Raw genomic sequence first — 26,902 nt, forward strand, 5'->3', positions numbered from 1 at the left:
AGTGGGAGCCTCACTGACAGCCAAGTCCCCTCCCCTCTGATCATGTGGTGGCTTTAGGAGTCATGGCATTGCTTCTGCTGGAATAAAGCATGGAGAGAGGTCACACTCTGCTCCATGAAAAGCGGGAAGCACTTGTGGCCCTTGGGGTGATGGCAGAGGCCAGCCAGAGAGGTGAGCTTCTTCCCAGGGCTTCCTGTAGGACTGGAGCCCACAGCACCGACATCCAGAGCCTGGGGCCTCACACCCCCATCTGCACCCCTGACATCCATACAGAGCCTTTCCTGGCTGAAAAAATGAACCCAGAAATGCCACCAACCTGTGCTGGGAGCAAGCAAGCCCCGAGGGGCCTTTCCACCTTCTTGAGTACTTGGCTGAGAACAGCCCAGTCCTTACGAATTTTCTTTAAATTCCCTCTTTCCCCAGAAAGAGAGGTGGAAGAACAAATCAGAGTTTGCAAGCATCTTAGTCTGATTCCTCTCTCAGAAATTCCTTCCTCTACATAACCAGACAGCAAATGCCCACACTGACAGTCCCAAAAGAGCACTGCAACACCCAGCCCAGTCGCAGGAGCCCACTGAGCCACTGCTGTGTGTGTCCTGGCAGTGTTTGTCACCCCTGCCCTCAAACACAACAGGTTTTAAGGAATGCTGATAAATTCCCTCCAGTTAAACACTCAAAGGCACAAAAAGGCTCAGACAAATGTTCAATTCAGAGTCTGAGGCAGGGGCTCAGCTGGGTACACGCAGGAACACAAACTGACCTTGAGAGGAAGGTGTGTTTTCAAGTAACTCTGAAGCAAAGTGTCTTCCAAGTACGGGTTCCCAGTCTTAGGCTGCTCTTGGAAGAGGGCCTCTGCGTCTCTCCTTGTGAGGTGCATTTCCGAATCTTCTAACATTTGTTTTTCCTTCATGCCGGCCTGTTGCTCCTGCCCCACAGTCGTGTTGACTCCTTTAACAGTCAGCATTTGGCAGCTGCCCCAAGGCACAAAGTGACCTGATTGCCACGACTTGCAGGTGACACTGGATCTCCACCAGGGCAAACGACAGGCAAACATGATCCAGCACAGCCCTGGGGGTCACGCACACAGCTCTTGTTTGCAGACACCCTTCCTCGCCCGGCAGCAGCACAGTCCTGGTTTGTTTGTGTGTTGTGAAATTATTCTTGTAAAATCAATGAGGTCTTCTCTCCTCCCTCAGGGAGGAGCTTTCCAGCAGCTGTTGTTAACTGTTAACTGTTGTTAACAGCTGTTTCAACTGTTTCAACTGCTAACTGAGGTTAGCAGCTGAAAAGGTCTTGGGAAAGAGATCAGAAAAGGGTCTGGAAAAACACAAGTGTGTTTGCTGTCCTGTCAGCTGGGGAAACCATCATAACTCGACAGACTGGAATTTCCAGAGCTGGGGGACCTGGGAAGGGAGGAGTGTGCTCTCACGAGCATCCCCCTGAATTGCTTGGAGTAGAAATGAAAAGGAAAAAAAATAGGTTTCGTTTTCTGAAGGGTAACAAATTGCCTGGAGACGGGAAGAATCGGTATAGGCAGATTATTCTGTACATAAGATACAAGTGAAACAGAACCCATCGTCCTTGCCTAGATTTGACACTGGCTCCAAAACACTCTGCTCTTTGTGAAGTTCCTGATGCCTTTGAGTTGGGATGATACCAAGTCTCCCTTTCCCTAGAAAAATACCAGAGTATTCTAAGAATGTGGATTTGAGCAACTTCAAACTGCACCTCCTTTGGGGTTATATGCTGCTAATAAACCCAGTATTTTACTCTAAAGTGATTTTAAGCAGGTAAGATACCACACCACTGCCCCTGCCATGGTTGTGCTTTTGCAGGACTTTGTCCTGCCCGAATTCCTGGGACAGAGCAGCAGGGATAGGGACAGGAGCAGATACAGAAGCAAGGACAAAACAGAGACATGGCCAGGGATAGGGACGGAGATAGGGACAGATAGAGGGGCAGAGCAAGGGCAGGCATAGCCATGAGAACAGGGACAAGCGACAAGCCGCGAACAGAGGCAGGTGCAGAGCAGGGTCGGGTCAAGCCTCCGCCTCAAGGCTTGGGCCGCCCCCGCCGCCTCCTGCCCTCAGCACCGCCCACGCCCGGGGCTCCGGCGGCGCCGTGGCTGAAGGAGCCCGCGGAGGGCGGTACAGGTAGGGGAACCGCCTGGCCGGACAAGGCTGCACTTTAGGGCAGCCCTCAGCACTCTACGGGCTCCCGTGCCCCAGGAGGGTCCCCCATTGTCCTTTAGGGGCTCCTCAGGGAGCTCCTTACGGGGCGCCTCACGGGGTCCGGAGCTCCTGAGGGACCCCTCCGTGTCTGAGGTCCGCCTGTGCCTCATAGCGCTTCCCAGCACCTCAGGGACCCCAAACACCTCAGGGACCCCAAACACCTTAGGGAGCCGCTCCCCTCGGGAGCCCCTCTCCGTCTCTGGGGCTTTCCCCGCTCCCGCAGCGCTCCCTCAGCGCCTCACGGCTCCCGCGCCTCAGCCCCGCCGCCCCTCGGGTCTCAGGGGTTCCTCACGGTGCTGCTGTGTGAGGGGCAGGACCCAGCCCCCTGTGCACCCCGACCGGGCCTGGGCTTCCGCTCATAAAACCCCTCAGAAACCTCTCAAAAAAATGAGTAAAACCCATTTTCGGAGCCATGGCTGCTTTTTTAAGGGCTGTGGTTCCTCACCTTTCCAACAGCAGGCACAAGGGGCAGAGTGAGGGGTGCAGGGCTGAGGGTGTCACCGAGCAGTGCGTTCCTGAAGATGCAATTTATCTTTTCCCTTTCAGTACTAATTTGCTGATATTCAGTGATAAGGTGACTGCAGAGTGGGGGAGCATTGGAGTTCCAGGGCAAGTTCTGTCCTTCCAGCCCTGGTGAGACACTGATGCCAAAATCTTGTATCTTGTACCTGAACGGCTGGGTTGTAATGGGTCAGCATGGTCTCAGAGATGTTTCCTCCTCAGAAAATCAATATAAATATTGTATGGTTCATAAAACATGTTTTCTCACATCTTTGTCTCACCTAAATCAGCTTTATTTAGTTAATAACCTCACGTTGTAATTACAACACCTTTGTCTGCTTTGATTGCATTCCAGTCCTGCTCACAGTGCCTAGGTAAAAAAAAAAAAAAAATCTACTTTGCTAAAATATTTAACACGTTAAAAATTTTGCAGGTGTGTATTTGTTTAAATATACTTTTATAGCTGTAATCTGTCCTCATTACTAAATGAAGCGCTAAATTTAGCATAAAAGCTGTCACCGTGTTCAGATCAACATGTCTTAATGACTGCCAACAAATGGAAACGAGCCTTCCACAGGAGAAAAAAAAAGGCACAAAAGGTGCAAATGCAGAACAAGGTTTGATCAGCTGAGTTAATAAAAGGCTGCATTAGGTCAGGAGTTAAATCACCCTGCCGTGTTTGTGCTATTACTTTAATTGTTACTGGGGAAGTTGAGTAGCTGCGGACACAGCACCGTCCCTCTGGGACCTGTTGGTGGTGTTTCCTTTCATTAACATCCCCCATTTACAATGAGATGTGGAGATCTCCCAGCAAGTCATTTTTCAAACCAGTTAACGCAGGGCTTGTTAATTCCAGCTAATGGAAGTTTTTAATCAGGATTGTCAGATGGTGCTAAATCAAGCACCTCACTCAAGTGAGAAACATGGAATATCCAGTGTTATTGCCTGTACCAATCAGCTCTCCATTCTGGTAAAATGAGTATTTTCTTCTTCAATCCAAGCTTGTCTAACTGAAACAATTGGGACTCTCCCTTTTTTCTTTCTTTTTTTTTTTTTACCTTTCAAGGTGTCCCAGAAGAATTATTCCCTTATTCTGGCCAAGACTGATGTTAGCACGTTTCCTGCTTACCCTTGCTAAGTTATTAACTGCTATTGGCAGACCTCCAGTTCTTTCACATTCCCCCTTCACACTTTCTAATGGTTGTAGGAATTAACATTTGTGGTTTGGAATATGAGAAATGCATTCTGAAGTGGCACCGACTGACACCAGGTGCACTTGTGGCCCTGAATTTCAAATACTATTGATTGTTTACCAGTGAGCAGGAGTTTTCACACTCTGCAGGCTCAGTGCCATGGAGTACCCTTGGTTTGCTTTGCTTTACCTGTCCTTCCTGGCAATTAGCCTTCAAACTCTGAGGAATTTCATTCTTACTTTAATATAGATGAGAAATAGCAGTAACTGTGCTCTCTACGTGTCTCGTGCCTTCTTTATTTTTCAGGGTTTAGTTACAAGTGGAAGGCAGGTCTTTGAAACACAGGATGGCTGTTCAGCAGCTAGTCAAGCAAAAGAAAAAGCCCTCTAAGGTAAAAAATGAAAATATGGTGGTGCAGACAATATTAGCTCTCAGTTTGGGACCTGCAGAGGCAGGAAACCTTTCTGTTGTCTGCACTGTTTTTAGTTGGATTCATTCCAATTCAGTGAGAGGCAGAGTGGGGCTCTGACATGATTTGACTCAATAAATGTAGGCTCATTAGGTGTTCACAGAGCTTTATTAGCAGGAAGAACAGCAATAAAGTAACAGAAGAACTAAATTTAGTGCAGTGTCCACTGCATTGTTCGTGTTGGCATCATGCAGTGTGTATTTACTGTAGCTCCAGGTGCTGTTTTACAGCTTGGAGTTAAAATCACTCTGTTGGCAACTCAGGCTGCTGTCAGAGCACCACAGCAGCCTTTGGGCTTGTGTGACTCCCCAGTTAAAACTGCACACCTTTTTGAGGGGTGGCTCTCTGTTAGGTGCCAGCATTGGTGCAGTGGAGGGGGTGGGAATAAAGTGATAAAGGGGAGGGCACATCCAACCAGTGCACTCTGCATCTGGGCAATGATGTCAGATCTATTGATCTCTGCCCTTAAATCATTTAATCCACCCACCTCACACACGAGTCTTCCCTGCCTAGCTTAAACACCAGAGAAACCTTAAAATTTCGTGTTATATTTCCAAGTTACCCTCTTCCCACCTGCTGAGACTTGTTTCTAAATATAATCTGTGTTACTCTTAAGAAGGTGCTATTTGTGGCGTTGCTTTCGCAGGAGGCAGTGCTGTTCCCTGAGAGCATCACCACAGAGCAGCAGTCCCTGGTGCTGGTGAAAAGGCTCCTGGCCATCTCTGTGTCCTGCATTACCTACATGAGGGGGCTGTTCCCTGAGAGCTCCTACGGCACTCGCTATCTGGATGGTAACACCTGAGGGCTTCTTTCTACTCACTGCCTTTTATCTGTCATCTGCCTTATCTTCTGGCTGCACACGTGGGTGACTTCACTTTGGCTGCAGGTTCTCAAATCTTCTCAAGTCTGGGTGCAGACAGAATTTCTGACAGAGAGCATGGAAGACAACCTTGAGCTTCTGGCTTCTCTGTTGGTATTCCTCTAGGGTCATTCCTTGGCATTGCCAGCCCCATGAATCAGGCTTCTGAGCCAGGAGAGTGACTAAAAACACAGAAAGTTTTAAAAACTTACTCTTATTGGAATGTTTCATTTTCTTTTGGATCTTTGAACCCATGACGTTCACATTTTTAGTTTTCATTGGGAGGCTGAAATTAGATTTGTCCATTTTCATAGAATTGTGGAGTGGTTTGTGTTGGATGGGACCTTTTAAAGACCATCAAGTCCAACCCTCTGCCATGGGCAGGGACACCTTGCAGTAGATCAGGTTGCTCCAAGCCCCATCCAACCTGACCTTGAATATTTCCAGGAATGGAGCACCCACCTTCTCTGTGGGCAACCTGTGCCTGTATTTACCACCCACATTATAAAAACCTGACTTAGATCTAATCTAAATCATCCCTCCTTCAGTGTACAACTGTTTCATTGTTGAGATTTGGGGTTTATTTCCATGAAAACTATCTCATATCTGCTTTGGGAATCAGAACTTTTGAAGGATAAAAAAGAACTTTGAGAACCAAACTTCTGTCACACGATTCCAAGAATTAGTGATGCTTTGATTCATGAACATCTTTATGATCATTCAAGGTGTGAAATGTCCCCCTGCATTCCAGTCCATTTCTGTGTTGTCCCTTATGGCATTAGCTGCCCTGAAACATGTTCACATTTACTTTGTAGATTTGGTTGAGGGCACAGAAATCCCAAATTGGTTCTTGAACCCCTAACCCTGAAAAGCCACTGGTCAAATGTCAGGTCTGTCTATGCCTCTTTGATGAGGAGTGTTATTTAGCATCTGGCCTGCTCACATCTTCAAGGGCCCCTTGGTTGAATCCTAAGGTGTTATTAATGCCCCTTTTCACCTGCAGGACAGGTGTGCCTTTTGCCATTCTGAGTGCCTGGAAGCACAGGTAGAAGGAGCTGTGTGGAAAAGCTTCACAGAAAGTTTATTGTGAGCACAGTCCTTGGGGCATCGCTTCACATGGATCTTGGTGAAGTCTGAATGCAGAAGGGAAGGTGTTAGGGAATGGTCAGGGATGGAGTGGAGAAGGGGAGGGAGGAGAGGATGAAGCTGCTGGTGTAATTAAGAGGTGTAATAAAGCTGTAACTCCAGCCCTTCTTCTGGGAGAGCCCAGGGCTTCTGAGGAAAGCTCTGACATTTGCAAACCCAGCAATAAGTTTGTGTCAGCCCACCTGGTGAAAACCCAACATTTCCGTTCAGGAAGGACCTTCAGATAAAGCTTTTATCCAAAAAAGGGAGGATGGACTGGCTTAGTTTCAGTGTTTGCCCAAGACCTGTGATAAGGATTGTAACTCTGTGCTAAATCGGGTTTTGCAGACCTCTGTCTGAAAATTCTGCGAGAAGATAAAAGCTGTCTGGGATCATTGCAGATAGTCAAATGGTAAGTGAGTAACAGCGAAACCAAGACAAGATTGTGCTGAGTAGGAGACATCTGCCCCTGCATTCTTCTTCTTCCTGAGCTGGAAAACATCGTGCCCTGGTGCCAGGGGAGCTCCCACTGCAGCTGGGGGTGCTTGGCCCCTGTGTAAGCAGGACAGAATTCGTGAGTGAGATCATGTGAGTTCAAGGGCTGTGCAAGTGTTGGCTGCAGGGAGGTCATGGTCAGGCCCCAGAGCACATGTGGCAGCAGAGGTGCAGAGAGAGGGTAAAGACTGGCATGAGATCCTTTCTGTTGGGTTGAATTTTTTCTAGTTTCACTTTGATAGGGATTCTTGCACTTGTTTTTCAGTATGTACAATATTTTGTCTCCCTCTCTAAGAACCCCACAGTTTTCTTCAGGATGTATTTCACAGTTGGCATGTTCCCAACAAGCAGAAAAACTGTCCCTGATGTGCTGGGGAGATACCTTGCTGTACATCCTTTGACTCCAAGAGTAAATATCTGGCCATTGATGCTTCAAATAATATTTACTACTTGGAGAAAATCCATTGCTGTAAACTCTGCATCAGATAACAAAGATTTACAAGACCAGACATGTTCAGATTGAGCCGAGCCCTGTACAAGGCTGATGGGAAAAGAGCCATCAAAGCTCTGGCTGGGGAGCTGGAACAGAGCACTGAGCAGGGACACACTCAGAGCCAGCCTCTGGCCTCCAATCCTTGTCTTTGTCAGGATTCAAGCAGGCTCTGGGCTGACAGGATAATGCCCCAGAAGTGTAAACAGCACACAGATGCAGAAGGGAAAATGCTGCCTTTGGGACTGACCTGAAAAGGACTTCACAAGTCCCAAATGTTGTTGGTTGTGTTGACCTAATTCCAGAAAAAAATGCCCTTTAACCCACATCTAATGAGTGTGTTTACAGATCAGGAGATAAATATTGCTGGTTAGTATTAACATGTTTTTGGTTTTTTTCCCTGGCAGGATTCAAGGTTGTTTTGATGCTTTGGAGAAGCAGTATGTAAGTGTTTTTTTTACTTTTTATTAGAGTGTCCTATTTCTTCATAAAGTAAGGACAAAACTTTCCTTCCCTTCCTGCTCTATTTCTGTTGTGATCTTTGATGCACCCAACAACCTTTTCAGCTGTGGGACAGGGGAAAGACCCTGCCCTGAGTAGGAGATTTGGGATTTTATGCCTTGAGCTCAAATCCTGTCCACTTTCTCTGGGCTCTCCTGGCTCTCCATGGTGTGGGAACCAATTTGCAGCCTGCAATGGATTTTCCTTAATTTCGTGCTCTACATTTGTGTTCTCTTACATCTGATGGAGATCCTGCCAGGCAGATCTGAGATCTGGATCTCCTGCCTGTTTTTGTTTTCTTGAGAGAAGTTCTGTGCTTCTGCTGCCCTTCATCTCCTTTTCCCTAATCTTTCCCCTTCATCTCATGTTCTCTAACCCTCCTGGCTTTTCTCTCAGGCTCAGAATTTATCCCTTTTTTCCCCCCTTAATTCACCAAATAAAGTATGTAACTGTTTCCAGCACAAAACCAGCTAGCAAGTGCTCATATTCCTTGCTGATTTTCACATAAAAACTGCCCTGCACAGGCAAAAGCACAGTTGCTGTGTCTGTGTCTGCACTGTTCACCAGCCCAGCTCCTCCAGACCAGGTGGAGCACTGCTTGTTCTGGCACTGATGATCTGAGTGTTCCTCAGACATCAGTACAGCTGTCAGTGTGCACAATTAACAGTGTTGTGAACGCAGTTTAGTGCTTGCTGACAGCTCTAGGAGGTATTTAGCCCTTTGTTATTCATGAGAGACATAAATTAATTGTTTGACAAGGATTAAGGAAAAACTGAGGGATTTAATGCATGTTATAAGATTGTTTTTAAGGGCAGCCCCATGTGCAATTCCTTGATAGAGCATAAATTAAATACCTTTGGGGAATTTCCTAGCAGAAAGCAAATATTAACCTTGAGTAGGGATGGGTGCTCTTGTGAGGAGTTTTCAAGCAGTATTTGGGGATTTGTTTGAAAGGAGTCCCAGGGGGGATTACTGAGCTTGGAGCTGTTTTTTGGGAAACTGTGTCAAGCCCGGCAAACTGGCCACTAGGTGTTGCTGCTGCTGTGCTGGGAAGAATCTGCACAAAGGGTTTTAACTGCTGGTTTGTTGAGTGTATCTATTCCTTCTCCCTGTGTAGGCAGTCGGGGTTTGATAGGATTTGCTTTTCCTTGCCCGCTAAGGTTAGATGTTGATTCTGTGTTTTGTTTTGGTTTTCTCTCCTCAGCTACACGTGGCTGTCCTTGCAGTAAGTAAATGAATACAAAGTGGTTTTCTCTCCCCTCCCCTGCTTGAAAGAGATACAGAGTCAAGGTTGTGTCAACCCATTTGTGCCTTTTTTAAGGAGAAGCCAAAGTGTGTGTGATTTTTAATAGAGCTGTGACCTTTCTTAGATACAGTAAATGTAGAGTTCAAGGCTGCATGGAAATGTTTTTCTCAGCATGTCAGACTTCTGACTGTGGCCTTATTTGTCTCCTTAAACTCTGAGAGTGATTCCTATCATGGAAGCTGCCATGTGCTTCTCCATTTCCATTTTCCATTTTTCCATTTCTCCAGAATGGAGAGCACATGGCAGAGGGGTCCTCCTTATCAATCTGATCTGGAGAAACCACACTCTGGTGGTTCTCACTGTTGGCCCCAGCCCCCTGCAAAGCACCAGGAGCTTTGCTCACCATCCACCCTGAGCATCCTCTGAGCAGTTAAATGCATCAATAGCTGCCTGTGAGGGCTGGAATGGGAATGAACCTCATTCCTCCAGTGTTGCACGCATGAGTGTCCTCACCTGTCTTTGAAGTGGTAAGCATTGACTGCAGATAGAGGAAGGCTCTTTCCCAGCCATTCCTTTCTCTGATCCCACACTAAAGATAGCACAGTCTCTGCTGTAAACTGAAAAAATCCTTGTTAGTCACTGGTTCAAGTTGTCCCAGGGAGAAAATGTCCTCACTGTGCTTTCTTGTAACAGATTTACACCAATCCTGAGGTAAGAAAGAATCTTAATTAATCTTTGAGGCAGCTGAAGACATGGGTGAGTACATTTGTATTCAGAGTGGAGTGGAGGCTTAAGTCCTACCCTGACAGAGCTCCTTGGTGACCCCATTTCTGTCCCTGTGCCTCCCCTCCGGAGTGCCAGCTCAGTGAGCTGCACTGTGATCAAACACCCGGCTGAGGGCCCACCAGGGCCTCAGGCAGGGATGTTAGCAGGCAACTAATGGGCATGGTCACCGTTCTGTTTTCTTTCCACAAAGAGAAAAAAATGGGAAATTCAACATTACTCATTTGCAAACCACCTTTTTAACAGGCCTGATGAAAAGAGCTGGTTTGTCATGCAGAGCGGTGCAGGAATCAGGAATCCCTTCAGACCTGCATGGGTGTGTTGGGTGGTGCCTGTCCTCAGCCTCTCAGTGTTCCCTGTTGTGTTTCTGTTTGGTTTCACCTGGGGGTGTGATCCCGGAGTGAGGGTCTGCATCCACACTGGGGATCAGAGAACAGCTCCAGAGCCTTTGCATCTGAACCTGGTTCCATTCTGCTGTGTGGCACCCCAGAGTCTGGGACAGAGCAGGAGCAGAGCCATGCCAAGGCTGGATTTGCAAGGAGAGCTCCGAGTTAAGACCTCAGCTGAGCTCCTGCTAATCGACCTCATTGTCTCCAGAAAAAGTGAATTATAGGCATGGAATTGGTGTACAATAGACCCTTTCTCTTGGGGGGAAGCTGTCTGTTCTTCCTAATTGTTTTATTCTTTAATTCTTTTAAATGGAAAATCACCCACTATTTTTGCCTACCTCAAAAAGAGCCCGAGACCAGTGAAGTTCAGCTGTTTCCCATGCAATATTGTTTGGATTTCCCTGTGGGAAGAGTCCTCCAGGCCCTTGTCCCCACACAGAGCATGGGGCCAGGCTTCCTTGTGGCACTGGTCACCTGTGCAGCTTCCCAGTTTTCCTTTAGCAAGGGACACTGGGAGGACTGGCCAGCCCTGGAGCCTTGCTGGAGACTGAAGTAGGAGAGCCAGGCCCACAGAGGAAGTGGAAGGAGGAGGCAGGAAGTTTGTAATTTTTTGATTTTTTCAGTGCTAGGTAAGATGTAGCTGTTAAGAGAATTTACCAAAGCCTGTGCAAGCAATAATAGAGTTAAAATTATCAGCATGTCACTAAATTAATTCTGTGCTCTGGCAGAGAGTGTGAAAGGACTCTCCAAGCTCAGGACACATCTTGTTTCTCAAAGTGATCCATTTCTGTTTCTCTCTCTTGTTACATCTCTAGACAGTCACTGAAATGTATCAATTCAAATTCAAGTACAAAAACAAGGTGCCCCAGATGGACATCAGCAGGTAAGGACTTGGGTTCATTTCTCAAACTGTGTATTGAAGCATTAAGAAACTGCACTTTATGATTGCCCAGAGAAATTGTGGACTCCCCATCCCTGAAAGTGTCCAAAGCAAGGTTGGATGGAGAAACCTGGTTTAGTGGAAGGTGTCTGTGCAGATGGCAGGGTGGGGAGCAACATGAGCTTTAAAGTCATTCCAGCCCAAACCATCCTGTGATTCTGTGGTTTGAGCAGGTCCAAGCCATTAAGCAGCTGTAAATACCATCAGAGTTGAGGACATTCACCTTACAGGGTATGAACTGCTGGCTGGATGAGCTGAAATGCTCTTTGACAGCACCACGAGGCCCTCAGAGCACACCTGAGCCACGGACACTTGACAGAAGTGGTGCCTCACCAGGGAGGCCATGCAGAAACCAGCCCAGCTGTTGAGCTTGCTGCTGTCTCAGCTAACAGCAAGTGTTCTTGCACTGCCACCAGGCAGCCTCGTGCTTTCAGGTGAAACTTGCTCAGTTTGAGCCCTTTCACCATGGTCCTGTGCCCTGGATTTTTCCCCTTGAGCATTTGCATACGTGTGTTCTGCTTGAGCAGCCCTGCGTGGGTGACCTGAGAGAACTTTCACTCAAGGAGGCCTGAGCTGATGGTGCAGAATATGTGGCAGGAAGTAGCAGCTTTTTGCCTCTTTTTGGCACTCTCTGTTAGGTATTTAAAGCTGTGTTTAGTAGGCCATAATCCTGTGGAGCTTCAAATAAATGCTATCAAAGGCCATTTGCTATAACCAAAGCAAAGAAAATTAATTAACCTGTTTTTACTTTGTTCTGCAGTTGGCACTGGTGAAAGATGGATCTTGGAACCTGCCTGGACAGCAAGAGAGCTCTGCTGTCTTTTGTGCTCCTCAGGGAGCTCCTCCCCAGCACTCTTGGAGTGTGCCCTTAGCTGCTCTTTCTCTAAACACATCCAAATAACTTTTAACCATATGGCAAAATTATTTTCTTTTGGGCAAATCTGAATTATCTCTGGAATGACTTTTTGGCTGTGCCCTCCATTTCTGCTTTGAAGCTGCTGTCCAGTGTCCTCACATTAAAGGGAAGAGGTCTGGGATTTGAAGGATAATAGATAGTCCTTGAATACTTTGGGGTTTTAATCAGCCTTACTCATTAATTCCTAGAAATAAGCACAGTCCCCACATGGAGCTTGGGTGTCCTTTGTGTCATCCAGGAGAGGCCAAGCCTTTCCTGTCATGCTTGAATGTGCTCTGAGGCTCCAGAGCCTGTGGCACTGGATTCCTGGGCTCTGTTCCGTGGGGATTGGCAGTGCTGTGGCAGGCTCATGCGTGTCCCTGCAGTCTTTAATAATCCAGAGTTCTGGCACAGATCAGGGAATTGTGTCATCCTTGCTATCAGCTCCTTCAGCTGATAATGCTGCTGTTACACCTGCAGCAGCTGTGCTGTGCAAACTCAGAGTTAATCACTCTGGGACAGAGGTTTTGTGAGGCTGCAGCATCAATCCAAGGGGTAAGGGGAAACTTTCTCCTAAATGGTCCTTGCCTTATTCTAAATGGATTTTGCCACAGATCCCGCTCCTTCCAAGGTTCTGTTCCTTATCTTCTGCTTTTTGACTCCCTCCTGCATCAAATTCTCAGTGTTACTCCCATATTGAAGCAGTGCTTGACCTGTTAATGCTGTTAATTCCTATGGACATCTCATTTCTTTTTTTCTTATGAACTTTCCTTTTGCCATTTCTGATCTGCTAATCCCACAGTTTGTAATGGTGATGGATATTCCACCTTAGGCACTGCCAGCATTTTCCTCTCACTGTACATTTCTGAACATGCAGGATTTAATCAAGGACCACAGTGCACGTCTAATACCACAGAGTTTGGATTTCATGATCTTAGAGGTCTTTTCCAACCTAAATGAAGCTGTGATTCCATACCTTGGGGAGTCAAGCTGTTCCAAAGCCACCCCATTTTTGTGACCCAAAAAAGTTCAGCTGGGAGGGGGAATTGATCTTAATTTGTTCCTTTCTGAGGGTCAGTCAGTCAGCTTTGCTCTGGGATATTCTTGGGTTACTTTTTTACTGCTTTTGATGCAATTTGGGGTGATTGTGTTGGGCACCCTCCAGCCTACACATAGTGTCAGGGGTCTTCCAAAGACGTAATGAAGGAGCTACACATCTTTGTGACCCCTTCCATTGAAAGTTAGGAAGTTCAGGTCCCTTAGTCACACAGTGATTCATCTGAAGTTGGCTGGCTGCTCTGAGTTGCTCATCTCATCTACCTCAGTTTTAATCAAAGAGAAACAAACTCCTCTGGAGTGCCATTCATCCCACTCATGTCACCCATGGGTCTCTGTCTGGACTGCTGGCTTGGAGCAGCCAGCTGACATTTGGATGGGTGAAGGAGGTGAGAGGAATGCCCCTTTGTCACTGCTGAAAAATGTGCCTCTGAGCTGCTTTTTCTTACACGGAATTGAGTGAGAACATGCAATTCACTTCTCTTCAAAAACTGCAGAATGGACTTGAAAATAGCCCCTGTGATGAATCGGCTTTAGATGGGATCCTCAACTCATTCCTCTCATTCCTGAAATTGCTTAGGTGAAAGGCACTTGTTTTATGGTCCTTTGATCCAATTTAATCATGTTCAAACAAGTGAGTCATGGCATTTGTATAATGGCTGCCCAGCTCCGGAGTCTGTTCAAATGGAAATGCCAGGCCTCTGAGTTTGGAGGGTGTTCTGCAGATGCCACCCCATCCCTGGAGCCTGCTTCACTTCCCTGTTTATCTGGAAATCACATAAAGACATTGTAGCTTTGTCACTGGTGGTTTCAGACAAGTCACTGGGTGCTCTGTGTGTGTCATTGGATGGTGAATATTCATGACTGAGGATAACAAATCCATTCTTCTTCTTCCATGGCAGCAACCACAGGGAGTTTGTGGCCGGGCTGTGCAGCAAGGATGTCAAACATGCCAGCAGGCTCCTGCTCAGGACCCTGTACCTGCTCATGCAGGACCTGGGGCCACTGCCCAATGACATCACCCTGAGCATGAAACTCCTCTACTACAACCATGGTAGGTGGAGAGCAGGGTGTGCCCTGGGGAAGAGTTCCATCAGTAGAAGTGTGAGCCCTTATAAATAAAGCATAGAAAAGGTGAGATGGGAAAAGCTGTTGGCTGTTAGCACTGAAAAATGGTGTAACACAGTAAACTTTTCTGATGCAGAGGAATGGCAGATGTTTTTAGGAAAGGTTTGAAATCCATATAAGAAGTACAGCTATGTGGTGTGAAAAGGGAAAAATCCTTCTTCCCTGGTTGTTTTGGGTTTTTAGTTTTGTTTTTTTGGGTTTTGGGGGTTTTTTGAGTTTGTTTCCTTAAGGAACAAACAATGTCACGTTTTGCTCCAGCACTTTAATGGTATCTCAGCATCCTAAAGTAATTTTTTCTTTGAGCTTCCTGATAACATTTGCTCAGCTCACTTTACCATTTGCGTTCTATCCCTTCCTCCTAAACAAACCCCAAAAACCTCGAATAATCAGACTGAGGAGAGATGGAACTCAGTGTCCCTGACCTCATGGGGTTCCCTCTCCCTGTGCAGTCACTCCCAAGGATTACCAGCCCCCTGGCTTCAAGGAAGATGGCAGCCCTGGGGACCTCTTGTTTGCTGGGGATCCCATCAACCTGAAAGTGGGCTCAGTCTCCACTGATTTCCACCTCATGAAAATCAGAGTGACAACTGAGAAGAAGAGGGTGAAGAAGGCTGACAACACCCTGATCCAGAAGAATGGCCCTACTGAGATCTCCCACCAAGGGCTGGACTGTGAGGAAGATGAGGAGGAGAGCACAGAGGTATAGAAATAGCTCTACCTGATTCTCACCAGAATAGAATTTATCTAGCAAAAACCTCCTTAAAATAAACATTTCCTTACGGATTTACCACCTGGGTGTATTTTTTAGGTTATATTATTAAGACAAAACATCATTTGTTTTACAGAATCATCCTTGCCCTGTCAGAGCAGATTCAAATGAGCATGAAGGGGATATAAGTGGCACCCATCCAGGTAGAAAAACAGAAGCATCTTCTTTATGCCTTGAAGAGAAAGGTAAATGCCCAGCTTCAAAACTGAAGGAGCTTCTGCTCCTGGTTATATCCCATTGTATTCCACACAATGTCCTGGGTAAGGTCTTTCAGTGCTGTTAATATTAGAGAAAAAAATTGTTCCCTGGCAGGGTGGGCAGGCCCTGGCACAGGGTGCCCATCCTGGATCCCTGGCAGTGCCCAAGGCCAGGCTGGGCAGGGCTGGGAGCAGCCTGGGACAGTGGGAGGTGTCCCTGCCATGGCAGGGGTGGCACTGGATTGTTTTTAAGGTCCCTTTCCACCCAACCCATTCCATAATTCTGTGATTCTCTAATACTGAAGTTTTGGATGAGCAAAGTTTGTCAGGCTGTTTGTGTTGGGTCAGACTGAACTGTAACAAAGGGCTGGTTGATTATGCTTGGTTTGTTAACAGAAACATTTGATTTTGTATCAGTATCTTTGTACCTCTTTATCTCAGCAGTTTTTTTGAGATATGGAGGAAATGCCCAGATCATCAAAACTGAGTTACATTATCTCCATGTTCAACAAAGCTCTTTTCCTTTAGCTGTTCCAGTTAGACTTTTGCTAATAACTTCCATGTGGGAAAAGATACATTAAAATACATGAGAAAAAAGCCTTTTCTGTGCCTTTAATCAACCCAGCCTGTGCTATACCATGCTGTTTGACCTTCGAGGCTGGGATATAGCCTGTGGAACAATACCATCTAGTGACAAAATGGTAAATAGCATTCCTGGGATTGCCAGGCAGTGGGATAAAGCAGCTCCCCTGCCTGTGAAATCACCTTTGCAGGTCTTCTTCCTGCAGATTCCCTGATGACTAATAAGGAATTAACTCATCCTGCCATTTTTGTTGCTCTGGGGATTTTTACAGGATCCTCCTTCTCTAAACAGTTGCCTCATCTCATGCCACTGAGGCACTTTGGACACCCCCTCAAATTTTATTGAAACTGTCTGAAAGGTTAATAAATATTAACCAGGAGAGATCTCCCCTCCTTTCCCCCACCCCTCACACTTAGGGCATGTCTAGACATAAGTTTTGTTTTCTTAGATCCAGGTTAAAAGGGAGATTTTAATTGATAGAGCTACTGCAAGCTGATGTTCAGATGACACTTCATGCTGAAATTTCTCTTTCTAGGAATAAACTGCCACTGCTGGCAGTGTCTGAGAGCAAAGCTTACACAACTTCATGGGATTTCTGCCTTAGTGGTTTAGTCAGGCTTCCAGATTTATTTTTTTTTTTTAAATTAAGCACTTTGCAGCTAATTTTGCTTTGCTGTTTTGGTTGCAGGTAGCAAGAAGAGAGGAATCAAGGAGGAGACAAACAGGATGCCTTGCTCAAGGGCTTGTCAGGAGGTGAGGAAGCTTTAGTGGCTCTGAGATACTCCAGGCACAGGGATCATTGCATCATCAAAGATGACACAAAATTCACTAACATTAGCGGATTTACTCTGCAGGGTAACAATACACAGAGGCTACAGAGTAGCAGAGGGATGTAAACATAAACAGGAAGCATTTAGGAAGAAGCTTTCCATGATCAGTTTATTTCCTCTGCCCAGTACTGGAATTTAATTCTGTTCTCTGGAGTTGGTACCTCTGAGTAACACACACAGAGCCAATCTCTGTCCCAGCCAGGCTTGTTTACCTGTGGGTGGTTTTAGATTAAGAGTCTGAAATCACTAACCTATTTTAGGTTTGAAGGGTGTATTTTTTGCCTAATATGGTCTTCACCTCTCCCCTCTTGCTTCCAGACTTTCTTTACATGTGAGTCACAGGTACCTAATGATTCCTACCCCTTTTTGGTTACCCCTCTGGGCTAGGAAGAATTATCCCCTGGAGGTACTGATCTCTTTTTTGATGGTTGTTGGGGCAGCTCAAAGAATTAGCATAGACCAGGTAGGTTGTTTCAGATAAGTAAAAAATTAATCCCACCCTGAAGGCTGGCCAGCCAAACCCTGAGTCACCATCTGAGCCCAAATTCACATGCAGAGGTTTGTTCAGTGACATGGCAAATCTCTGAATACCACCAGACTTGCCACTTGATCCTCCTCCCATTCAAATTAGCTGGGAATCATGTGAGCTTGAATGGTCAGAAACTGCTCTTTACAGGATAAGTTAACGAGAGTAGGAAATTGCTACTAAAATTTTCCCCGCCTCTGTTGAAAAGAATCTAACCCAGACAGCAACTGCAGACTGCAGCTCACCCTGTCATTCTAAAGGCATCTGCGAGGTATTTGCCTTGACTCTGGATCTTAGAAGTGAACTTGTGTGCCTAGGCTGGTATTTTTCAAACTTTAACCACATTTTTTTTTCGTGTCACATCCTCCGCTTTCCTTCTGATCATTGTTTATTCTGTCGTCTGTGAAAACAGGAGCCTTTTTTGTTTGTGCCTCATGGTTGCCCCACTGATTCATGCTCTGACCTTCTTTTGGGGGCTGTCACCATGGCCAGCACAGCAGCAGACACCTCTCTCAGCATGTGCATTTCATTAGAATTCGGTAGCAGGAGTGAGAGTGTCTGAAGGTGGTGGAAACAGCATTAGTTGCTGAAAAATGGAAGAATCACTTTATCCATCATGTGCTTCCAAAGACTTTTAGAAAAATCCCAAGCCCTGGGAGATTCTTTTCTTAATGTATTCTTTGATGCTATTTTTAAAACCTCCTAGCTTAGAAACTGGCTAATATTTCACCCCGTTTAGGGAAAAACAAAGTCAAGCCAGTAGTTAGAATCATCACTGTAAAGCCTGCACTAATAAAAATTCGACACTTTTTTCCATATGAGAGAGACTTTCCCTTCTTTTCTGAAGGAAGTGGTTAAAACAAATGACCATTGTGTATTCCATGTGAATCAGGAAGCCAAGCTGGTGGCTGAAGTTTGTCCTAAAAAATGAGGAGAAGCTGGGGTGGAAGTCTGAGTTAGGTGTTGTCTGACAGGGTCAGGTGTGGGTGGGATGGGGAGGAGCAGACATGGTGGGGTGTGAATGTGAACACCTTGTTGCCATCCAGGCACTATTAATGGTGTTTTCCAGCTATTGGGTTGGGGTGGGAATGCCAAAATCTTCCAAATGCACCGGAACAATTTAGAGTGTCACAGAAAATTGCTGTCTGCACAAGGATTTGATATTCAAGAAGTTCTGAGTTCAAAACCATTACCCACAGTCACAAGTTGCTTTTGGAAATGTGGGTGAGCACATTTCTGCTCTTCAGCTGGAGTGAATCCTTCTGATTGCTTGGTTACCAGAAATAAAAACTGGAATTGAGTTTATTGGTCATTATCTTGCTGACCTAGAGCTCTTCAGGAAAACCAGGAATGAAAGTATTAAAGGTTTATTTTTGCCTAATTGACATCGGAGAGGGGAAAGGATGTGGATCTGCCAAAAGAGAAGCAGCTCTCCCTGCCCAGTGAGAGCTGGAGCTGGCCTTTAGCAGTGGTCACAGAGAGTCTCTGACAGAGGGCTTTGCAGGTTGGGGAAAAATTTTCATGTACTCCACTGGCTTCTTATCTGCCATCTCATGATTGATGAGCCTTGGGATCAAATGAGAGATTGCCCTTTCCCAGCAGAGCATCTCTGCACTTAATCATCCAGAGTTAGGCACCAGCATGTAAATTAGCTCACCTCTCCTGGCTTCAGGAGCCTTCTGATTGCATCAGCCAAAGGTTTGTCCTCTGTGCTATCTTTGTGCATCTTCCTTCTTTCCACTGGCATTTTGGGAGCTGTGAAGAGTTGGGGGAAATAGAGAATTGCTGCCCATTAGTTTAACTAATAGAACTCTGCTAGAATTGGGTCCTGCACTGAACTTGGGATTACTTCTGAGTTCTTCAGCAAACTCTTCTATCCTCTTGTAAAGAACATCCTTGAATGTCCTTGTCCTGAAAATTGATTTTGGTCAGCTTTGTCTTCGTGTAAGCAAACATGTTGCAGTGGAATGAGTTTGGAATGGAACAGAAGTAGAAGATGAGTAAAATCTGACCATGTGAACGCCTCTGCAGGCATTTATCTCCCATCAGGAAGCTGTGGGCTGAAGTTCTGGGGTGGTCCTTGGAGCACAGTCTCAGTGCACAGGGAGCCCTGGCTGGGAATGGTGTGGCTGGATCAGCACAGCACCCGGCAGCTCTGCCTCCCAAGTTTCTGCCTTCATCAGCTGCTGCCAGAGCCTGCTCCTGCTGCTGGGCTGGCCGTGCTTGTAGACTGCTGTGGGACATGAGGGAGACAAGTGTTGACACTTGGCATTGTGTGGGCATCCCAGTGGGACCAGGGATGGCTCAGGGCTTCTGCTCTGGGGCTCACTGGCTGCTGTAGGCAGGCTCCTGCCATGTGGATCAGCTCTCCTGACAGGAGCTGTCTGCAGCTGAGATGTCTGGGGAGAGCTTCATACCTAAGTGCTGTGGATCAGGGCTGCTGTGGGCCTCAGAGGACAGTCTGTCTGGCCTCCAGCTGCTGCTCCTTGTGCAGAAGGCTTGGCTACCTGGCCATGTGCTCCTTCTCCAAGGGACTGTGTGGACTTTCATGGATGGTGCAGTAAAACCTGTCCAGTGTGCCAGGGATCAGTGTCAGTTACCCTGATAGAGAGCTCAGAGCCCCTGCCAGTGCCCAAAGGGGCTCCAGGAGAGCTGGAGAGGGACTGGGGACAAGGGATGGAGGGACAGCACACAGGGAATGGCTCCCAGTGCCAGAGGGCAGGGATGGATGGGATATTGGGAATTGGGAATTGTTCCCTGGCAGGGTGGGCAGGGCCTGGCACAGGGTGCCCACCCTGGATCCCTGGCAGTGCCCAGGCTGGACATTGGGGCTTGGAACATCCTGGGACAGTGGAAGGGTCCCTGCCATGGCACTGGATGGGCTTTAAGGTCCCTTCCAGCCCAAACCATTGCACAGCTGCTGTGCCCTGCTGAGCTGCAGGGTTGTACACAGCTTCTTTCAGGCACTGAAGGTCAGCACAAGTGTGTTCAACTGCAGAACAGCAGCCTGGGGATCAGGACCTCTGTTGTCTGATTTTTCCCAGGCAAACCACGTTCAGAAGTGCCATGACAGAAGGCAGTTGAAGGATGAAACCTGCCATGTGCAGAGCAATAGGAAAGCATTTTTCTGTGGCAATGTCATTATCTTGAACTTTCACAGAAGAGAAAAAAAAAAGCGGCAAGGTTTATCTCTGTCTGTCTATCAGGAGAGTGTATCTGATGAGAAGTTCCCAGAACATTTTCTCCTCCAAACCAGCTGAAGCTACACAGGCCCAAGCAATGAAGAGAGAAAGATTCAGAGATGAGCTTGCCTCTCCTTCCTGTGAGCTCAGGCCATGCTGGGAGGAGTGAGACAGGGAGGTCAGGAAATTCCTGGCTTCTCTCAGTTCACGTCAGATCCTTAGCTGTATCTTGGGGCCATTCATCCCTTCCATGAGTTATCCCTGTCTAGTGTGCAGGGAACAGTTTCCTAGTGATCTCTGCATGCAGAGGTGAGGTCTGTCACCCACAGATCCAGGCAGATTGAACCCTTGCACCCTCAGATTCCCTGGCAGCTCCCACAGGGACATCTGTGGGAGCACATGGCGCTTCCGTGCTGGCTGCCACTCCACGTGTTCCTGCTGTGCATTCTAGCAGCCAGACCCTCTGGAGAAACCCACAGAAATTAAGGTTGGACACATCTAATATCCCAGGTGGGCCTGCTGGGTAGCAGCCTCATAGGCAGAAAGTGTCCATTGTCTTTTTGCCCTCAGTTACAGAGTTGGAATCAGGATTCTGGGAAGTGATTGTGATCCAGCAATGAGAATGTCCCTCATGGAAGTGGACAGTGTAATTGAGGGCCCTGGAGGAGATTAGCAGGAGAAATATTGGTAATTTTGTCTTCTAACAGAAATTTTTGAAGCTGGAATTTTGGAATTTTGGAAAGATCTGTTCATTAATCCTTTAAAAGCTACAAGATACACAAGATGCAGAATGGGGTGTGAGACAAAATAGTGGCACTGAATGACAAAGGTTTTATCAAGAGCTGAGGAAAAGGACTGGTGATAGTCAGTGATGTGTTGGAGTGGTTTCCTGGGCACAAAAACGTGGCAGCTTTCCCCAGCAGCACCACACTGAGGGTCCCTCATTGTTCCACCTGTGTAGGTTGGCTTTCACAGTAACCAGCGCGATCCTCCTGCACAGATGGAAATCAGGAGGGATTCCACTGATGTCACTGTGACCATGGCACTGGAAACTGATGGGAGCCCAGTGCTGGGGTTTAACCACAGAGCCACCCCTGCACAGCCACCGGGGTCAGCAGGGCCAACCAACCTGCTCAGAGCACAGGGAGAGGGTTCCTCAGGACCTGCTCCTCTCAGGTGGTGAGTAGCTGCAAGGAAGGGAGCTCCACAACCTCCCTGGCTGACTTTCACCACTACTTGGTTGCCCTCACAGTAAAAAAATTAAAAGTTTGTCCTTATGTTTAAATGGGATTTCTTGTATTTCCCTGGAAGTGCTCAATGCCAGGTTAGATGGGCTGTGGAGCAACCTGGCCTAGTGGAAAGTGTCCCTGCTCATGACAGGGGAGTGGGATGAGATGAGCTCTGAGATCCCTTCCAACACAAACCCTTCTGGGAATCTGTGATTCTGTGGTTTCAGTTTGTGTCCATCTCCTCTCATCCTTCCAGTGACACCATGATGTGTCCTGTGACCCTGGGATTTTGCTGTGCTTCAGAGCACGGAGCAGCCAGCTGTCAGTGAGCAGGCAGGAATTAGGTCCTAGGGGACCAATCTGAAGAGTCACCAGGTTGATTTTTGGAAGTGACAAGAGTTAGTTGTGCTGTTGAGTCAGTGGTAGCTGCAGCTGAAATCACAGGATGCCTCAGGTCACTCTGATTAAATCCCTGATGATGAGAGTCCTCCACACAAACTGTGATGTCCTGACACCTGAGGGTCACTCTGCCTTATTCCAGCAGCTCAGTCTTGTATCTCAGCCCTTATTCTTCCAGCTTGCTCGATGGAACTGCACTTCTTTTGACATTCATGTGCTTGTGAATTTGTGGGGATAGTTACAAGGTACCAAACAAAACCCTCCGTGTCCTGGACAAAGGGAACTCTTCTGAGGACATAAAATGTGCCAAGTGCCAAACCCCAGCATGGGGCAGCCCAGGGACAAAGAGGGACACAGCCGAATGCTCTTGTGCAATTTTAGCTGTTCTGCATAGGATGCCCTGGGAAGCAAAACACATGTCAGGAGAGCTCTAAATCTTCTTCAATTTATGCTGGGAATTTTTGGCTGGAATATGTTGGGACACTGGGGATTGCAAACTGGGTCCTGATTGTGTCTATCTAAGAATAGCAGTGTGGCTGTGGTCTGCTCGCTCTGCTTCGTCCACCAGTCTGCCTTGGGAAGGCTTTAATCTAAGTCTAATCTATTTTTAGCCTGATATCTTCTCCAGACAACTCGCAGCTGTCCTGTGAGTTTTGTGCCAGAAATTAGTAACACTTGTATGATTCACAAGTTAGCTGCAGTTCTACAGGAAAACTCCTGCGGCAAAATATTGCTTTTTTACACGTAGTAAAACAGGAGATTCACACTCACTGTGTGTTCATGGTATGACCCAGACCCTGAACTCTGCTTTGGACTCAGAGTCAGGAGGTCATGGAGCTGCTGCTGCCTTTGCTGCTTGCTCTGGGCTTGTCCCACCTGTTAGCATGGTCTCTTTTTGGGGTGAGGGTGCAAGGGGCTGCACCTTGTCCTACCTGCTTCTACAGCTCCTGGCTCGTCCGTGGGGCTGAGGTTGTGCATGAAGAAATGCAATATTCTCCCAGCCCAAGCTCTGACATCAGTTATTCAAGTGAAGCATCCCAGTACGTGGGAAAAAAATTAGAATTAATTAACTTTGGAGGCTTTGATTGTATGTTTAATCAATGGGAGGGATTTCCTGCTTCTCACCACACCGTTGAAGAGGTTTACTTTCTGCTTCAAGTCAAATAAGCACATGTCGGGTCTGACTTAATCCCCTTTAGAGCAGCATTTCTGGGGAAGAGGCTGGAGTGTTTGGTTAAGGATGGGAGCTGAAGTTGGGCTGGGGTCTGTTCCTGGTCCGAGCTCCTACGTGAGCTTGGGCAGGGACAGGCCAGGACACGCTGGCTGCAGTGAAATAGCTCTCACTGCTGACATCTGATTCATTGAATGGGTGAATAGTGCTTCTCTAGAGCCCTCCATGGCTTCCTTGCATGTTTTCATCCCTCATCTCAGGTTCCTGCGAGGTGCTCGTGCTGCCTGTGGTGAAGGGCAGGAGAACTGGGGGGAGCTGGAGTGCAAGCAGCTGCTCATCGTGGCCATTTCTCCACCTTACAAGTATCCCATCCATGCAGGAAATTCTGGAGGAGTAGCAAAGGGGTAAAACCTTCGCTGAGGAGCTTTCTGGGCTGTGCCAGATCCATTCCTCAGTAGAGGAAATTAAAGCAGCAGCTCTAGCTAGGTTTAAACAGAAGGAGAGCTGCCTCATCCAGGTGATGGGGCTGGGAGATTGGGAATTGTGTCCCTGCTTTGTTGTGTGTCCATCAGGACAGGGTACAAACCTGCAGCTGTGTTAGCACTGCAAGGTTTGGATGCAGCATTTCCTTCTCTGGGCCCTTCACTTCAAAAATAGGAGGAAGCAGACAGGTTAAAACGATGTTAGGGAGAGGAAAGTAAATAGCTGCCAAAAATGCCAGTTGGAGCAGCTGAATGTCAGGTGAGGAGCTGTAACACATGGCTCTGTCCTCAAGCAAACACACCTTGGGCAGCCTTGGAAAGCTCTGTCAGCCTGACTGTGCAGGGTGAGGGAGAGCCTGCCCAGCCCACTTTGGCACATTCTTGTTTTCTCTGCTTTTAGGGAAAGGAAATTGTACTTTTGCATTAAGCAACATTGTATGGCTCATAATGAAGAGGAGGGAAGAAAAACAAATTGAAACATGATAGAGAGGCGAAGGGAGGCTGTTGCAAAGTATTTTGCTGTTAATCCCTAATCAGAGCTGTTTCACACATTAGAAAGCCCATTGCTATGCAGAGATTGCCGAAGCCTCATCCCAAGGTCAGATGGAAAGCCAGCCTTGGTGACGTGAGTGGGGAATTCTATAATGACCACATCTTGTAATCTGGAGACCTTGTGCTCATCCCCGGGATGTGTTCTGGAGCAGCTCCTCATTAACTCCTTGTGCTTCCCCTGCTGCAGTTCCGGGGTGCCTGGTGCCGCGCAGTGACACTAGAGGGAGGTACTCCTGTTTGGGAGCAGCCGTTCCCTCAGCGCTCCTTTCCCTCGCTGGCATCCAAGTGAACTTTGTTTTGGAGGAGAAGCTCTGTGCTGTGCTGTGTCCCCTCAGCTCAGCTCCAGTGAGAGAGGCCACATTGCCAGACTGTGCTTTGTCCCTTCTGGGTGGGCGACAGCACACATTGCTCTCAGCAGCTCCAGATTATTATTGTAGAAATGCAAATATGTGACATGATAAGGAGGATAAGTGAGTTTGTCCCCTGGCACAGCCAACACTTCAGCTGTCGTCCTGGCTGTCCATCTCCCTGTGGTCTGTCTGAAGTGTCTGTTCCATTGACTCACTTATATTCTCACATATATTTATCTGTGTTTTTTAACCTCTTGGGTTGCTGGCTCAGAGTATTTCTGGGAGAGGTTTGTGTCTTTCTAGAGGGAAGTTAAGCCTTTTGGGGAAAAGTTTGCTTGGCTTAGTTATTTTTCACAGACTCACAGGTAGTTTTGAAGCCTGAGATTGACCAGCTCACACTGAATTCCTTGATTTACAGAGGGACTGTGTGTCTTCTCCTGAAAGGCTGTGACAAATTTCACCTAAGTGCCCCTTTCTTTTCCATATGTTATTATCTGAGGTTGGTGGAGAAACAAATGCCCTGTCAGCTATTATATTCCTCAAGGATCTCCTTGCTCCTGCCATTTTCTGTCAGTGATGGGGAGATGGGTTCTGTTCCCTTGCCACCAAATCCATTCCCTGTCCCTGAAGCTGAACCTGTTGCTTGCACAACTGTTACATTCCCAGCTCCATCCAGTACTCCAGTTTTGATTCCTTGCCTAATTGCTTTTCTGGAGAACAGGATCACACTGAGCAAAGCCAGGAGGATCCAGGCATACACATGACACTTTTGGAAGCTGTACTTTTTAACTCATGTTGCAGGAGCGTGCCCTGTGAGAATGATCCCTGTTTCTGATGGTTCTTGCAGATAAACCTCCTGAACCTTGCCTTCAGCCAGGAAGAGGTAATAGGACCTGAGAAGAAAAGGAAGGTCAGTGAACCAGAGAAGCTGCCTCTGAAAGCAGGAAATTATGTTCGTTCTGACACACAATACATTTGGAAGGTGTGAGTTTGCATTGTCATCTGACTGGTACAGACCAATGTTTAACTCTTCCCCATCCCACGTGTATTTCTGCATGTTTATTTGTCTCCTGAAAACTCTGGATTGCCAAGAGACAGCAAGCACCAGAGCTGCCATGGCATTGCCAGCCAGCTGCACTTGTTTGATGTTCTTAAGCTGAGAATTTATCATTCCACATGAGCGGTGTCTGTGTGCTTCTTTCTGCCTCTTTCCCTCACACCCCCTGCCCCTCACTGCCTAAGTCCCCTCCTCTGGGGCTGGACTGTCCTGCCACCCTGATTTAAGGCATTATTTCCAGATGAACTCTGAGGTATCAATGCCAGCAGGCAGTATGTCTCATGATCCACCACACTGTGCTTAACTTCATCCTTTCTGCTGTTTCCTGGAGCTTAGATTTTTTTTGCAAATAAGGGGTCTTATCTCTATTGAGTGCAGAGATAAACTAATCTGTACACATTTTCTGCTGGTGCTGGATATTTAGATTTTTCTTCTGACTCTGCAAGTAATGTTGCCATGACTGTATTATCAGCTTATTTCTAAGTCAGCACCCCACCATGTGCCGAGGGGCTCAGCAGTTGTGTGATATAAATTGTGTTGCAAAATACCCAGTTCAGAACCTGCTGTGAGAAAGGTACCTGGTGGCTGCAAATGCAGGTAAGGAGAACAGCACATGACAGGTATCTGATCCATAGAGTCTGGAGCTCTCATCTGCTCTGGCAGTATCCAAGACTGGCTGCAGACATCAGGGCCCTTCCTTCCTGCTGGAACAGTGATCTTCCCCTGCCTAAAGCTGCCCGGAGATGGGATTGATGCATCTCCCTTCTCTTTTGACTCTGCTTGGCCAGAAAGTTGAAAAGCCTGAGTTGAAAGCCAAGGCTGAAGCAGAGGTAATGCCCAGACTGAGCCCCCTGAGATGTTCTGCCACCCTCCTTCTCCAGGCAGTGCAGTGTTGGATTGCAGTCCTAAAGCCAATCCTGCAGATCACAGCAAACAGACCCTGCCTGTCCCTGAGCCCCCCACAGTGTCTAGCAGGTTCCATGGCCTGACACCTATTTCACAAAACCTGCAGAGCACCCACCAGAATTCTCCATTTTATCCTCACTTTCACTCCACATTCTCATTTTTGCACCTGTGGCCTAATAAGCCAGTTTGTTCACGTGCCAGAGCCAGCCAGAAACTTTCCTTCTGCCCGGGTTTTGTAGCAGTGTTTGCTCTCAGGGCTGCACATCCACGAGTGAGCCAGGCTCTGCACGTGGGCCTGCTGTCACCTCCCAGCTCTGCCCTGGCACTGCTGGGCTCTGAGGGCACATTCCTGCAGCCCTGACTGCACC

At 47.2% G+C, this 26,902-nt stretch overlaps 2 protein-coding genes across 6 annotated transcripts in view; one reads left to right on the forward strand and one right to left on the reverse strand.

Moving 5' to 3' along the window:
* The window catches only part of LOC135454668 (acyl-CoA dehydrogenase family member 11-like), a 20,683-nt gene extending 17,714 nt beyond the window's left edge, over window positions 1–2,969 (reverse strand). The window contains exon 1 of one of the 2 annotated variants that reach the window (XM_064726993.1): window positions 2,900–2,969. In XM_064726993.1, the coding sequence (XP_064583063.1) occupies window positions 2,900–2,929 (30 nt within the window). In that variant the 5' untranslated portion in view covers window positions 2,930–2,969. Of the gene's footprint in view, window positions 1–760; window positions 1,164–2,899 lie in introns of those variants that run through there. The other variant, XM_064726992.1, reaches the window with a different exon arrangement.
* On the forward strand, window positions 2,039–25,820 carry HORMAD2 (HORMA domain containing 2). Of its 4 annotated transcripts, none has more exons than XM_064726995.1 (14): window positions 2,039–2,153; window positions 2,778–2,864; window positions 4,232–4,316; window positions 5,041–5,185; window positions 6,727–6,790; window positions 7,771–7,807; window positions 9,069–9,089; window positions 9,804–9,821; window positions 11,098–11,165; window positions 14,076–14,227; window positions 14,751–15,001; window positions 15,147–15,255; window positions 16,539–16,603; window positions 25,419–25,820. In XM_064726995.1, exons 3-14 carry the CDS (start codon window positions 4,272–4,274, stop codon window positions 25,557–25,559), a joined length of 1,116 nt encoding a protein of 371 aa, XP_064583065.1. In that variant the 5' UTR covers window positions 2,039–2,153; window positions 2,778–2,864; window positions 4,232–4,271; the 3' UTR covers window positions 25,560–25,820. The 4 variants fall into 4 exon arrangements, with proteins under 4 accessions (XP_064583065.1, XP_064583068.1, XP_064583067.1 ...); XM_064726998.1 differs by having other exon boundaries at window positions 15,147–15,213; XM_064726997.1 differs by lacking the exon at window positions 2,778–2,864 and having other exon boundaries at window positions 2,115–2,153.
* Window positions 25,821–26,902: the final 1,082 nt, after the last annotated feature.

Source organism: Zonotrichia leucophrys, chromosome 15, assembly GCF_028769735.1.
Source record: "Zonotrichia leucophrys gambelii isolate GWCS_2022_RI chromosome 15, RI_Zleu_2.0, whole genome shotgun sequence".
NCBI lineage: Eukaryota > Metazoa > Chordata > Aves > Passeriformes > Passerellidae > Zonotrichia > Zonotrichia leucophrys.

Coding starts and splice junctions, on each gene's coding strand:
- HORMAD2 (XM_064726995.1), top strand. CDS start 4,272: ATGGCTGTTCAGCAGCTAGTCAAGCAAAAGAAAAAGCCCTCTAAG. Junction 6,791..7,770: donor TCATTGCAGATAGTCAAATG/GTAAGTGAGTAA, acceptor TTTCCCTGGCAG/GATTCAAGGTTGTTTTGATG. Junction 14,228..14,750: donor ACTCCTCTACTACAACCATG/GTAGGTGGAGAG, acceptor CTCCCTGTGCAG/TCACTCCCAAGGATTACCAG.